The following is a 15146-nucleotide window of genomic DNA, read 5'->3' as shown; positions in this document are numbered from 1 at the left end:
GGAGTGCGATCTTCGAGTGAAGTTTGAGGTGGCCTGATTTTAATTCGTGCATTAGATATTTCATGTTCTAGATCAGTGGTGCCCACACTTTTTTGACTCGCGAGCTTACTTTTAAAATGACCAAGTCAAAATGATCTACCAACAATAAAATTTAAAAAAAACACAACGCACACTGTACCCATAGAATTGTTAATTATCATTCCTATTCCGGGGTTTTTTCCAAAGAGGTCAAAGCAGATGACTCTATGCACTGTCACCTCAGTAACAACCATACAAAAATAGACAAATACCCACCCCCCCTCCCTTTTTACTAAACCACAATAGCAGTTTTTAGCGCAGGGAGCTGCGCTGAATGCCCAGCGCTGCTCTCGACGCTCATAGGCTCCCTGCGCTACAAACCGCTATTGCAGTTTAGTAAAAGGGGACCTTAGTGTAAAATATAGACAGCAGATATAAATTCAGACACATTTTGATCACTAAATTTAAAATAAAATCATTCTTCCTACCTTGTCTGGTGAATTCACGAGTCTCTGATTGCACTTTCATCTTCTGACTGTGCATCCAATCTTTCTTTCAGCCTGTATGCTTCCTCTCCTCCAAACCTCATTCCCTCCCCCAACTTTTTCTTCCTCTCTCCCTGACCTTTCTTTCTTTCTCTCTTCATGCCCCCTATCTTTTTTTCCTGTTACTCTTCTTTCCTTCTGTCTCCCTGCCTGCGCCCCTTTCTTTCTTTCTCCCTGCCTTTCCCCAAGCCACTGCCACTGCCCCTGCCATCGGGGAACAGGACCCATACCACCACCAATGGATAACAGGCCCCAAAGCCGCCGCCGCCACCCCATGCTCTCCCTGCTTCGGGCCGACCAGCATTCCTCTCCCCGACGTCAATTCTGCCGTCGGAGAGGAAGTTCCGCCCAGCCAGGCAGCGATTGGCTGGCCCGAACTTCCTCTCCGACGGCAGAATTGACATCGGGGAGAGGAAGACTGATCGGCCCGATAGATCGCCAAGGCAAAGTGAGTCCTGGGTGATCGACTCACTTTGCCTTGGCGAGCTACCCGTTGATCGCGATCGACCTATTGGGCACCCCTGTTCTAGATGTATATTCGAAAGGGATAATCAGTTGCATTTTTACGAATAATAGTTCTATATCCTCATTTGCTCTGCAAGGTCTGATTGCTCCGTTTTTGTCAATTACTAGGTCCTGTATGAGCGCGAAGTTGACTTTTGATGCCAGAACATATTCTCTATAAATTGAAAAACACAAGCTTTTATCATTTACATGGAACAAATTTTGTTGTTATTATTCTTAATGATAATTAATCTATAAGGGCTCCTCATCTGGAAGATGAAAGATTGCTGCTTAATTATGAAACACTTAAGAACATATGAATAGCCATACTGGGTCAGACCAATTGTCCATCTAGACCAGTATCCTGCTTCCAACAGGTCACAAGTACCTGGAGGAATCCCGAAGAGTAGCAAGATTCCATGCTACCGATCCCAGGGCAAGCAGTGGCTTTCCCTATATCTATCTCAATAGCAAACTGTGGACTTTTCTTCCAGGAACTTGTATAAACCCTTTTTAAAAATCCAGATTATGCTAACTGCTGTAACCACATCTTCTGGTAATGAGTTCCAGAGCTTGACTATTTGCCGAGAGAAAAATATTTCTCCACTCCACTATCCTCCCTCTGGATCCTCCAGCATCTTTTCCCTTCCCTCCTGCCTACATTCTGGCATCTCTCTTCCTTTGCTTCTTTTTCCCTCCCTCCTACACGGTCATTATCTCTCCATGCACTCCACCCACTATCCCTCATGGTCCTCCAAATTTACATTGGGTTGGTAACAGCAGTGATAAAGACAGGCTGCCTCTGGTCAAACCCAGTGACTTTCCCTCTTCTGATCCTGCTCACAGGAAGTTGCATCATTAGAGGTGGGATGTGGCAGAAGAAAGATGTCCCGGGTCAACCAGAGGCAGCCTGTCTTTATCATTGCTGATAACCTGACATAAATTTGGAGCACTGTGTGTGTGTGAGGGTGGGGGTGGGGGAGAGATGGGGAGAGGAGGTGCAGGAAGAGATATTGGTGGGGGGAATGGAAGGGAAAGAAGAAAGATAGTTGCCGGACCCTGGGTCAGGAACCAGGCTGGGAAGAGGGTACTTCAGTCCAGCAGCAGGCAGCCCCTATCATTAGGTGACCTTGGCCTTTTTGATGGACTCGCTCGATTGTGTCTATGCTTTTGAACATGCAACAGGTGCCTAAATCTAACTTTTTTTTTTTTTTTCTTTTTTTACTAAAAGCACACAATGCTTCTTGCATAAGTTTTTGTTTGCATTATTCTTTTCTGTTAATTTTTGTGGGCAAATCAATTCTTAGGCAAAAGAACTGCTATTTCAAAACTATGCAAGCAGACTAATTTCAGGCTAATTGCACTCTGTTTGGCCCAGAACCCAAATTTGGCCCTTTGAGTGCCAAATGCATTTTGTTAAAATAGAGCACAGATGTGCTAAAACATGGTCTATTACCCCAGGCAATTTGTTAGCAGCCCACAAAAGCTCTTGAGTGAAAAATTCCAATCGTTTTGACAAACTGCCTACATGTCGCCCATGCCATTTCCATGCCAATCTGCAGCTCCTTTGCCGTAAGCGCTGAAAGCCAAATTTCTAGTGAAAACCCGGCAGAATAATCAATGGGAAGAGCTCCACTTACGCATTGTAGCTCCAGATTCTGGTCTGTTTAAGGAACTGATGATCACAAAGCCAAAGCCTTCGTTCTCTTTGCGATGAATGACGACGTCACTGGTTTGCAAGCTCTGTGGGGTAAAGCCCTCCGGAGGGGAAGTATTGCCGGGCACAGCATTATTGCTGTTAGTGTAAGCGGCGTAGTCACTTCGTGGAGAACTGTGGTGCGTTGACGCTGAGCCTGGGCTTCTGCCGTTCTCTGGACACGGTTCTCCTGGAAGACACACAACCACCAATGTTATGGCACAATGATGCCGACTTAATAACCACTTTTATTTATTAGGATTCATGTACGCCTTTTTGAAGAATTTATCCAGAGTGCCAGTGGCGCTCGCTGTGGTGGCACCTTTCCCCTGCCCTCTCCTCTGCTGCCCGCCCCTTCCCGACCCCCCGCTGCACAAGCACCCCCTTCCCCTTTTCCAAGCAACAGCACAAACTTTTTGCCCGCGTCGTGTCGGCTATCCCTCCGACGTCACTTCCTAGGCGTGGGGCCCGGAAGTGATGTCAGAGAGAGGCAACATTGACGTGGGCAGGAAAAATTAAAGAGGTAGAAGGGAAGGGGTACACATGTGCGGCAGGGGGTGGGAAGTAGGGGGGCAGAGTGGATGGGTGCCTGCACCCTTTACAAAGACCGCTTCTGGAGCGGACTGCCTCCCTGCCCCCCCCTTACTACGCTAGTGCAGAGTGCTATACAGAAGGAGTGAGCTTCCTGAAGAGATTCATCCAAGGCAATAAAAAACCTATGGGCTGAATTCAATAAATGACACGTACCCTTTTTAGAACCAGGTTTAGCGCAGATTTCTCTGCCTAAATTTAGACACTAGACTTACCCCTGATGAAGAGTGGTGTAAATCAGTGGTTCCAACCCTGTCCTGGAGGACCAGCAGGCCAATCGGGTTTTCAGGCTAGCCCTAATGAATATGCATGGAGCAGATTTGCATGCCTGTCGCTTCCATTATATGCACATCTCTCTCGTGCATATTCATCAGGGCTAGCCTGAAAACCCGATTGGCCTGGTGATCCTCCAGGACAGGGTTGGGAACCACTGGTGTAAATGCTGGTGCTCAAGTTAGGCATTCTGGAATTCTGTGTGCAACTTTTCGGAATGCCCCCCGACGTACCCATGGCCACACCCCTCTTTTGAGTTACGTGCTGTGTGTGCAAATTTTAATGAATGCCAATTAATATCAATAATTGGTTGTTAGCTCCCAATTATTGATAGTAATTAGCTTGCCACTTAATTTGCATGTGTATCTTGGGTGTGCATATAAATTAGGGTGCACAATTCTGGGGGATGATGCAGTTACTAGTATTTTAATACTGCATAGAACACCATAAATAGCGCCTAAGAAACTGTTCTGCATAATTAAAAGGTAATTCTATAAATTTGCGCCTACGGTAGGCACTGAATACATAACATTACAGAATCCTAGCAAGTATACAGATAAGAGGTGCCACTGATTGGCATTAACCTGCGAATGTGCTAGCCATGATTCAATAAAATACACCTGTATTCACTTTAGCATGTATGTGAAAGGCGAGCGTTCATGCGGATGGGGCATGGGGGCACAAGTCAAACTAAAGAAAAAGGAATAGGAGAAGATTAAAAAAAAACAACATAAGGGACATGCACTCTTAAGGCCCCCATGGCAATACCAAGCCTAACACCCTCCTCACTGCAGAACCCTCTCTGTCTCCCCCTTCTCTCCATCCCAAAACCTAACCCACAAAGCTAAACTTCCCCAGGCAGGTGTGAACTCAGCTGAAGTCTGTTCAACATACGACCTTGGGCAGTCAGAGACAAAACATGTAAAAATGGAGTCCAAATCTTAAGAAAGTCACGACTTTTCCTACGAGAGTGGGCCGCCATTTTAGCCTGCCATCCCATCAATTCATGCAGTTTATTCCTCCAATATCAAATTGAGGGTACCTCCCCAGACGTCTCAATTCTCCGATTTAAACCCATGGGCCCGCCATTCTGTAAACCACTTTGATCTTATTTCTAGCTTAAGCAGTATATAAAGAGTTTTAATAAACAAAAACATTTAAGCTAATTGAATTAGTTTAGGTTGGGCATGGATTTTAGTTAGGCGTTGCCAGGCTGCCTCAATTAGGGCACTGTTTATAGAATCTGACCCTACGTAAGTTGAGCTGGTGTTTGTAGAATAGCACTTAGGCATCCTACTAGCATATATACACACCAGTTCTAATAAACTAAACTAAACCTTAGGTTTGTATACCGCGCCACCTCTGCAAGCGTAGAGCTTGGTACGGTTTACAGAATTAGGATAGAAAGGAACTCCAGAAGAAGAAGGGTAATAGGAAAGGAACTAAGAGGGTAGAGAGGGGTCAAGGTACCAGAGAGCGGGAGGTGTTAGATTTTTGAAAAGAGCCAAGTTTTCAGGTGTTTGCGAAAGAGTTGGAGGGAGTTTGAATTTCTGAGCAGGGAGGTGAGGTTGTTCCAGAGTTCTGTGATTCTAAAGGGGAGAGATGTTCCTAGTTTTCCTGTGCGGGATATACCTTTTGTAGAAGGGAATGATAGTTTCAGTTTTTGGGAGGATCTGGAGGAGTTAGGGTTTGAGGAGTTCCAAAGGAGTGGAATAACGGGAGGAAGGATGCCGTGTAGGATCTTGAACGCTAAGCAGGCACATTTAAAGAGGATTCTGGAATGTACTGGAAGCCAGTGAAGCTTGGACAGAAGTGGAGAGACGTGGTCGAACTTGCCTCTTGCGAAAATGAGCTTAGCCGCGGCATTCTGAATTAGCTGAAGTCTATAGAGGTTTTTCTTAGTTAGGCTTATATAGATGGAGTTGCAATAATCCAGTCTAGAGAGGATGGTGGATTGAACAAGGACGGCGAAGTAAGAATGATGAAAGCAGGATCTCACTTTCTTTAGCATATGAAGGTTAAAGAAGCATTTTTTTTATCAAGGAGTTGAGGTGGTCATTGAAGGAGAGAGAAGAGTCTATGATGATGCCCAGGGTCAGATTCTTTCAATGGTACTCAAAAATGGACACCAGGTAAAGATCTGGGCTAAGCACGATTCTATAAAGGGCAAACGAGGAAATCATGCACTTCCAAGCAAAATATTTTGCAAACGGTCAGCTGTATTTTTCATTTAATAGCTTCACCTGGTTTTAGCTTTATTAATTTTCAGCAAAACTGAAATGTGCCATGGCTTGGAAGCTTAGGGAAATGGCAGTGTTAAGACCCACCGGGAAATGTCCGAAGAGATTTCTAACCTGTTATTTATGACAAAGGGGACTTGGGAGGAAGAGGTTCAGGAAGAGGACACAGGTTAGAAACTGCACTGTCAACAGCCTGGCGCTTATCGCACAGATTTACTAATCTTTTTCCTCCCACAGGTAAGAGAATTAGAAAAAGCTTTCATAAATCAGAGCAAGAGTAAATAACAAACTTTTATCAGTCATGACAGGGGTAGCCATTCAACATATTACCAATAATTGGAAAAATTACAAGAATCTTAATCACACATTCTGGTGGAATTCATTATGCCATATTTTTAAGATGGAAAGAGCAATAGCGATACAAAAAGGGACATATAATAACTTTGTAAAGATATGGGGGCCATTGGCAAAGTATTGCGATGAATAGTCATCAGTTCTTTTCTTTTCTTTCTTAGCTGTATTTAGCACACTCAAGGGGGAGGGTGGAGTTGGGGAGTAATTTTATAAGATATGTTATAATATGTTATATATAACATGTGTATATTCTATTTTAGTTGAAAATGTGATGAAGGGTGGGTGGGTGGGTGGGGTTATTACACTATTAGATTTTATGTGTTAGATGTTATAGTGCTATATTGGAATTACTTGTATGATGTATTTTTGTGCACTTGTTGTTTTGATTTGAAAATGAATAAAGATTTTTTAAAAAAGAGTAAATAAACACCTGCTGTACTTACACTACAGCCAAACTCCGCTCAGGAACATGCCCACCTCGGGTTACCAGATGTTCAGATTTCCCCATACATGTCCTGGAGGACCACCAGGCCAGTCGGATTTTGAGGAGAGCCCTCATGAATATGCATGAGAGAGATCTGCCTATAACGGAGGTGTCAGGCATGCAAATCTGCTCCATGCATATTCATGAGGGCTATCCTGAAAACCCGACTGGCCTGGCGGTCCTCCAGGACAGGGTTGGGAACCACCAGACTAGAGGACAGGTCCGGGCATCTGAATGGCTTTTCAAAACCCAGCACTTTGTCCGGGTTCTGAAAAGCTTCCAGCTAGAAGCGACGTTGGGACGGCATCTGCGCATGCAACGCAGTGACATCCTGCACATGCGTGTGATGTCATCAAGTCACACCAACGCATGCGCAGATGCCCTCCCGACAAGTGAACAGGTTGAGGGGACGGGGATGGGTGCGGAACAGGCAGTGACTCGGGCAGAACTGGGCGGGGACGGGTGGAAACTGGGCGGGGCCATGGGTCCGGATAAATCTGGTAACCCTATGTCTACCCAGATCTTGCATCCGTCTCCTGGGAGCAGAGCCATGTAGACTCTGCCCATAATAAATGCTTATGTGTGCATGAATGTCTCCGCCTGGGAATGAAGTATTAATGCTATTATTATTTATTTATTGGGGGATCTGACAAAACACTTTGCACATTTAATACAAGAACAAAAACAGCACAACGCATCTCCCCCTATTTCAGAAAACTGTACTGGCTCCCTCTTGAAGCAAGAATCATCTTCCAATTCGGCTGCCTTTGCTATAAGGCCATGGTCGGTGCTTCACCCACCTACCTCGTGAAACACTTCGTTCTACAGGACCATCCTCGCTCCACCCGAAAAACACTTCTATTCTCGTTCCCCAATCCCAAGGGACGCCGCCACAAAAAATTCCTCGACAGGACTCCATCCGCTACCGGAGGATGTGATAAACAGGAGCACGCTACAGGGGTTCAAAGAAGCTTTGGATAGGTACTTGGAAGACAAAGGGATTGAGGGGTACAGATAAGAGTAGAGGTAGATTATAGGGATGGGATTAGAGGTAAGTTATAAAATTAATCAGGGATCACTGTTCAGGCACTAGGCCTGATGGGCCGCCGCGGGAGCGGACCGCTGAGCAAGATGGACCTCTGGTCTGACTCAGCGGGGGCAACTTCTTATGTTCTTCCAGACTGGCATCTGGAACAACACCTTAAGCTCTCTCGTCCTTAACTCCCCATCCTACCAATCCTTCAGAAAATCCCTGAAAACCCACCTATTCAACAAATTCATCGAACAATAAGAAGCCACCCTCCAATTATCCCATCCCCCTTTCTCATTCCCCCGCTCTTCCCCAATGCCACCACAATCCCTGTCTCCCCCTCCCAATACCTTCTGCTACACCACTACTCTCCCCACCTCTATCGCTACCCGCCATAACCACAAAGTATCTCTATTTTGTCTCTGTATCTCTACCTTACTGTACACTGTCTTGAAATAAACAGGTATGATGGGATATAAATAAAGCTATTATTATTATATAGTGAATAAAAAAAGAACAGGACTATGGTAAGAAGACAGCCTGCAAATACATGAAGATATTTCTTTTAGCAGAGGGTGTTTGTAAAACTATCCTTCAAAACCTTTGTTCAGAGGAATATTTTTGACTTCTTTTATAGATTTACGTAACTTGCAGACAGGGTCTTCAGAGACAAGTTGCCTTTCTTGTACAAAGTAAACACAATCTATTTAGGAACTGTTCCTTCCGCAGACAAATAAGCATCCTCTAACAGCCCTTGCATGACTTGGAAATAAAAATGTTCAGAGATAGACGGGAGGAAATAAACACAAACAATTATGATGCTGCCATATTAGACGTGAAAATCTCTAAGAGTTATTGGACCAAATCTGCAACTAAATGCCTCAGATCTCATTTTCTAGCTGTCATGTTTGGGAAGGCTGAAAATTGTTTTATGTCCTCCAGGCTGCAGCAGGAAGAAAATGATCTTATCTAGGTGAAATGACCAGAGGCGCAACTAGAAATGAACATAATGGCTTCCCAGCTTTCAGCGTACACCAGCAAGCTGCAAACAACTTTTCTGAAAAAGTTTTTTGTCGCTGAGGTTTACAGCGACACATTTTCTCCTGGGGTGTTTATGTTTCCCGATGACTTTTACAAAAACACTGCCTAAGAACATAAGAACATAAGCAATGCTTCCGCTGGGTCAGACCTGAGGTCCATCGCGCCCAGCAGTCCGCTCACGCGGCGGCCCAACAGGTCCAGGACCTGTGCAATAAATTTCTATCTATACCCCTCTATCCCCTTTTCCAGCAGGAATTTGTCCAATCCTTTCTTAAACCCCAGTACCGTACTCTGCCCTATAACGTCCTCTGGAAGTGCATTCCAGGTGTCCACCACACGCTGTGTAAAGAAGAACTTCCTAGCATTTGTTTTGAATTTGTCCCCTTTCAACTTTTCCGAATGCCCTCTTGTTTTTTTATTTTCTGAAAGTTTGAAGAATCTGTCCCTCTCTACCCTTCATGATCTTGTAAGTCTCTATCATATCCCCTCTTAATCTTCTCTTTTCCAGGGAAAAGAGTCCCAGTTTTTCCAATCTCTCAGCGTATGAAAGGCTTTCCATCCCCTTAATCAGTCGTGTCGCTCTCCTCTGAACTCTCTCGAGTAACGCCATATCCTTCTTAAGGTACGGTGACCAATACTGGACGCAGTATTCAAGATGTGGACGCACCATTGCCCGATACAGCGGCAGGATAACTTCTTTCGTTCTGGTTGTAATACCTTTCTTGATTATACCTAGCATTCTATTCGCTCTCTTAGCGGCAGCTGCGCACTGTGCCGTCAGCTTCATTGTCATGTCCACCATCACCCCCAAGTCCCTTTCTTGGGTACTCTCAGTCAATAACATCTCTCCCATCGTATAATTATACCTCGGGTTTTTGCTTCCCACATGCAATACTTTACACTTCTCAACATTGAATTTCATCTGCCATCTCTCTGCCCATTCCCCTAGTTTGTCCAGGTCTCTTTGCAATTCTTCGCAGTCCTCCTTTGTCCGAGCTCCACTAAATAGTTATTCAAAACCAATGTTAGGAAGTTTTTATTCACCCAGCCTGGAATGGGCTTCCTGAGGGCATGATAGGACAGAGTATGGTATTAGGGTTTAAGAAGGAATTGAATAATTTTCTGGAATGGGCTTCCAGAGGGCATGATAGGACAGAGTATGGTATTAGGGTTTAAGAAGGAATTGAATAATTTTCTGAAGGAAAAGGGGATAGAGGACTACTACGCAGGTCCTGGACCTGTTGGGCCGCCGCGCGAGTGGACTGCTGGGCACGATGGACCTCTGGTCTGACCCATCAGAGGCACTTCTTATGTTCTTATTCCTAAGAAAACAATTGACCCAACGATCTCCACAGACAAATCCAAGAAGAAACAAAAAACAATGTGATGTTCCTGAGATGGACTTTATTAATATTAAAATAATATTAAAACTTGGCAAACCACATAAAAACCTCTAGGACACAGTATGCTGAAAAGCTTTGGACCCTGGACCCAACACGGTCCGTGTTTTGACAGAATGTCTTCTTCAGGGGTCCCTATGAAGTCCTGTGGTAAAGATATGTAGATAAAATGCCAGTCGGAAATAAACTGATCCGTAAAAGCTGTGTGCAGGACAGGGGCTCAAAAAGCCAAGGAAGCAGCGTTTGCCCACCACAAATGCAGACTTCATCATCATCTATAGACCCTAATCAAGGAAGAGGCTGAAGGCTGCAATCAGTGATGCACTGACACAATAAATAATGGCAGATAAAGACCTGCACAATCCATCCAGTCTGCCCAAGGTGGTCAGCTCCACACCCACCACAGCAGTGGCATAGCGAGGGTAAGTGGAGCCTGGGGTGGGTGGTGTCCCATGTCGGTTTCGGTGCTCTCTCTGATGTCACTTGCAAGGCATGGGTCCTGGAAGTGTGAGTGCGTGGTGCAGCGGTCAGAGCTACAGCCCCAGCACCCTGGGGTTGTGGGTTCAAATCCTGCACAGCTCCTTGTGACCCTGGGCAAGTCACTTTATCTTCTTCTAGGTTCAATAGCTCTCTCAAAATCGTTTCAAAAACTTGTTATGAACACAAATTCACCAAACGCTTTTTTGCTTCAATGAGCGTTTTTTGCGGGCAGGAGGGGGATCCAGAGCCGGTGAAGAATTATTCCCTTTCAAGTGCGGTTAAAACAATTAGCAACGCACGGGGATCTGAGGCTCTCCCCTTAATTTAATATAATATAATTTGCAATATACAAGTTATAACCATATCATTGAAGCAAAAAAGTGTTTAGTGAATTTGTGTTCATGACAAGTTTTTGAAACGATTTTGAGAGCGTTATTGGCCCTAGAAATTGATTGGTTTCTTTCTCATTCCTGTACAAAAGTTTTTCGGTGATACAAGTCACTTTATCCCCCCAGTGCCCCAGGTACATTAGATAGAGTGTGAGCCCACCAGGACAGATAGGGAAAAATGCTTGAGCACCTGAATAATTTGTAATCCGCATAGAATTGTAGGATATGCGGAATAACTTAATAAATAAATAAATAAAGACAGTATTGATGCCATCCCCTCCCCCTTGAGCTGCACCACATTCTCACTCACAGCATGTGACAAAGTGATCGACAATAGAGAATGACACAGGGACCAATTTGTCCCCCATCCCTGCAGGAACTCAGTTTCCCCGTCCCGTCCCCGTGAGTTTTGTCCATCAAGCCCATTGGTCTGTTTCTCACGGTGGCCAATCCAGGTCACCAGTACCTGGCCAAAACTCCAAGGAGTAGCAACATTCCATTATCTCAGAGTAAGCAAGATTCTGGAACCCCAACTAGTAACAACATTCCTTACAGGATCTCAAAGAATAGCAAGATTCCAGAATCCCAGAGAGTAGCAACATTCCATGCTACCGATCCAGGGCAAGCAGAGGCTTCCCCCATGTCTTAATAACAGACTATGGACTTTTCCTCCAGCAATTTGTCCAAACCTTTCTTAAAACCAGCTACGCTATCCACTCTTACCACAATCTCTGCCAATGCGTTCCAGAGCTTAACTATTCTCTGAGTGAAAAAATATTACATCCTATTGGTTTTAAATGTATTTCCCCTAGGAATCAAGCTACCAAATAAGGAAAATTGTTGTAGCTTGAAAGGTCAAATCAAAAGTTGTGTTATTCGTTTACTGTGGGAGATGATAACCTTCAGTTAGTGACTCTGGTGATAAATTAAGCTGTGGAAAAATGCAAAATTTTACCACAGTTTAGTAACTAGTCCCATCAGTATCAGGAAATAAATATCGGGGTTTGATATTAAGCGTTATTAACTAAGCTCTGTCCTATATTTCATGCAAATTGGCAACTTCCTCTGAAAAATCAAGGATACATAAGACATCCTACAATATAAGACGGGGAAAACCATTCTATGAAATCTGAGTTAATTAAAGTTTGAGTCATGTATCTCCTTTTATCACTCCCAAGGCCTAACAGTCAATGCTTTGCCTCCTACAACTGTGCCAATAGTGCAGTTTGATTAATGAGACCACTTAATGTCAGCTACAGAAGGAGTAGGAGAACCGGAGAGATAAGAACTGACAAACACATCTGGTACATTATTACACAGTCTGGATAAAAATCTTGCAAATATTAGTTTTGCAACTAGACGTGGATACTTTTCCTTTGACCTGGCTATTCAACAGGATCATAAACGTCAGTATCACCCAATTTTGCAGACTCGTCAACGGGAGACTGTCATCAGGCAAAGCTCTTCATCAAATGTGGCCTGCAGCTACTTTTTAAAGAATTATTGGATTCCATTCTGTCAGTTATTTACTGAGGCTCTGATTCAATAAAGTCTACCTAAAGCAGCGGTCTCAAACACGCGGCCCGCGGGCCACATGTGGCTCTCCATGTTTTATTTGCGGCCCGCGGTCTGGACTGGATAATTCCTTCCTTTTGGAGCAGCAGCGGATCTGGCCGGTTTGTTCCGTTCAAAGCCGCGGGTTGGCGGCTCCTTGCGCTATTCGCTCCTGCATCGGAAGCCTCTCTGACATCACAACATCAGAGAGGCTTCAGACGCAGGCACGGATCTCGCAAGGAGCCGCCACCCGTGGCTTTGAATGGAATGAGCCGGCCAGACACGCTGCTGCTCCAGTGGCGTACCAAGGGGGGGGGCGGTCCGAACAACTGGTCACCCTCCACTGTTCTTCCTAGAGTGCGGCTCGCGGCTCGTCTAGAGCAGGGGTGCCCAACTGCTTCCCTTCCCTTCTTACCGCCGGCACCATGCTCTTTGATCTCCCTGCTTCTCTCGCCGCCCGACCTCAATTCTGACGTCGAGAGGATGTTCTGGCTAGCCAATCGCTGCCTGGCTTCCCGGAACGTCCTTTCCGACGTTAGAATTGACGTCGAGCAGCGAGAGTTGGTCGGCCCCGTGGAGATCTCGGCCTGTTCCCGATGGCGCCAGCAGCAGCAGCAGCAGCCTATTCCCCGGCGGCGGTGGCATGGGGGAGGGCAGGGAGCCAGAAGGAAAAAAGAAAGAAGGGGGGGGGTCAGGGAGCCAGAAGGAAAAAAAGAAAGAAGGAGGGGGGGAACAAGGAGCCAGAAACAAACCAAAAAATGGAACAAGGAATCAGAGAAAGACAGACATAGAAAAAGAAAGAAAAAGTTGGGGGAGGGAATGAGGTCTGGAGGAGAGGAAGCATACAGGAGGCTGAAAGAAGAGAAGAAATATTGGATGCACGGTCAGAAGAATAAAGTGCAACCAGAGACTGATGATTTATTTTCAATTTAGTAATAGAAATGTGCCAGTTTTGAGAAAGAAAAGATATTAAACTTTAAATGTGAGTGCTGCAGAAAAAATAGTTAATGTCTTATTAAAGAAATGACAATTTTGCATAAGGTAAAAACTGTTAAAGGAAAGTTTTATAAACTATAAAGAGTTTAACCTCATGCAAAATTGTCATTTCTTTAATAAGACATTAACTATTTTTTTCTGCGGCCCTCCAAGTACCTACAAATCCAAAATGTGGCCCCGCAAAGGGTTTGAGTTTGAGACCACTGACCTAAAGTTACGCACCGATATTAGAGCCTAACGGCACCTGATTCACATAGAACCGCCTAACTCAACAACACACCCATGATCTGCCCCTAACTATGCCTACTTTTAGTGTAGACGCTTTGAGCCAGGCGCCTACTTTTTATAGAATCGAGGTTTTTGAGTTAGGTGCCTATCTTCCAATAAAGCCCAATTAAAAACGATTATGAGTTGTTGAGTGCCAATATCAGCACCGATTAAACCTATTGCTAAATTAGGCAGACTTTATAGAACCAAGGCCTGAGTGCCTGCCTGAATTTTCTCCCCTCTAAACTTACCTATAGATAGCACCTTTCTTCTCACAGTAAGATTGACTTGACCACTTCGGGCTGCATGATGCATGAGATCAATCACATATCGGTGAGTCTTTCCAGCAACTGGGACCCCATCCACATACATCAACTCATCACCAGGACGAAGGCGGCCATCACGGTCTGCAGAGCCCATTGCAATAACCGCTCCAATCAAAATCTATATAATTAAAAACCGTATGTTAATATAGTATTTTGTTCTCTCTTGCCACATATATATCAATACTGCTTTCCATATAAAGATATAAATATGCAGGTATGTTATAATAAATTGTTGTAGATGACTAAAAGATCAGGGCTGGTGCATCGGTGTGTTCAGCATTTTAGGTAAGTCTTTAACCCTGCTCCCCTCAATTTATTTCAGATTTCTAGGCTCACCCCAAGATTTTTGATAAACTTCAAAATCATGATCACCCAAACACCTCCCAAAAAGGTTCCTATAAAAACACTGAATTGGACATCACTCTCCTAAATATTAATCTTTGTTTCAAGTATACGCAGGGGTAAATGTTCAGCCCGCAGTGGTCAGCAATTCTTCAGCTGCCACTGGCTTTAAGCCCAGATATTCAAAATTTGGCCATGTCCAGGCACCAGCATTGAATGTCCAGGCATGCTTGGATGGCCGGCACTTAGGCAGTTAAGGGCCAATATTAGGGTTATCAGATTTTCCCCCAGTCCCACCCATCCCCACCCCAGCCCTGCCCCTGTTGCCTGCTCTCATCGGGCAGGACATCTGCGCATGCGTGGATGCGACACATTGACATCATATGCGTGTGTGCACGTGACATCATCGCATCACTTCCGCCCATGCGCGGATGCCCTCCTGCCCAAAGGAAAGCTCTTCAAAACTCGGACAAAGTGCCGGGTTTTGAAAAGCCGTCTAGGGAAATCCAGCCAATATTCAGCCCTTAACTGGATAAGTGAAACCAAGCAAAGATAGGACTTTTATGCAATCTGTTCTGCCTGGTTACCTTATCAAGCTAAGCGCTGAATATCGGTA

The 15146-nt window shown here is 44.8% G+C and overlaps 1 protein-coding gene across 6 annotated transcripts in view; it reads right to left on the bottom strand.

Moving 5' to 3' along the window:
* MAGI2 (membrane associated guanylate kinase, WW and PDZ domain containing 2) overlaps window positions 1–15146 on the bottom strand; it is a 1098994-nt gene that overhangs the window by 128065 nt on the left and 955783 nt on the right. For all 6 annotated transcript variants that reach the window (XM_033957935.1, XM_033957936.1, XM_033957930.1 and 3 more), the window contains 2 exons: window positions 14114–14306; window positions 2708–2953 (listed from right to left, as the gene is read on the bottom strand). In XM_033957935.1, the coding sequence (XP_033813826.1) occupies window positions 2708–2953; window positions 14114–14306 (439 nt within the window). The remainder of the gene's footprint in view (window positions 1–2707; window positions 2954–14113; window positions 14307–15146) is intronic.

This window comes from Geotrypetes seraphini, chromosome 9 (genome assembly GCF_902459505.1).
Source record: "Geotrypetes seraphini chromosome 9, aGeoSer1.1, whole genome shotgun sequence".
In the NCBI taxonomy this organism is placed as follows: domain Eukaryota; kingdom Metazoa; phylum Chordata; class Amphibia; order Gymnophiona; family Dermophiidae; genus Geotrypetes; species Geotrypetes seraphini.
Note: the sequence above shows the minus strand (reverse complement) of the source record. Positions and strands in the feature narration are given on the sequence as shown.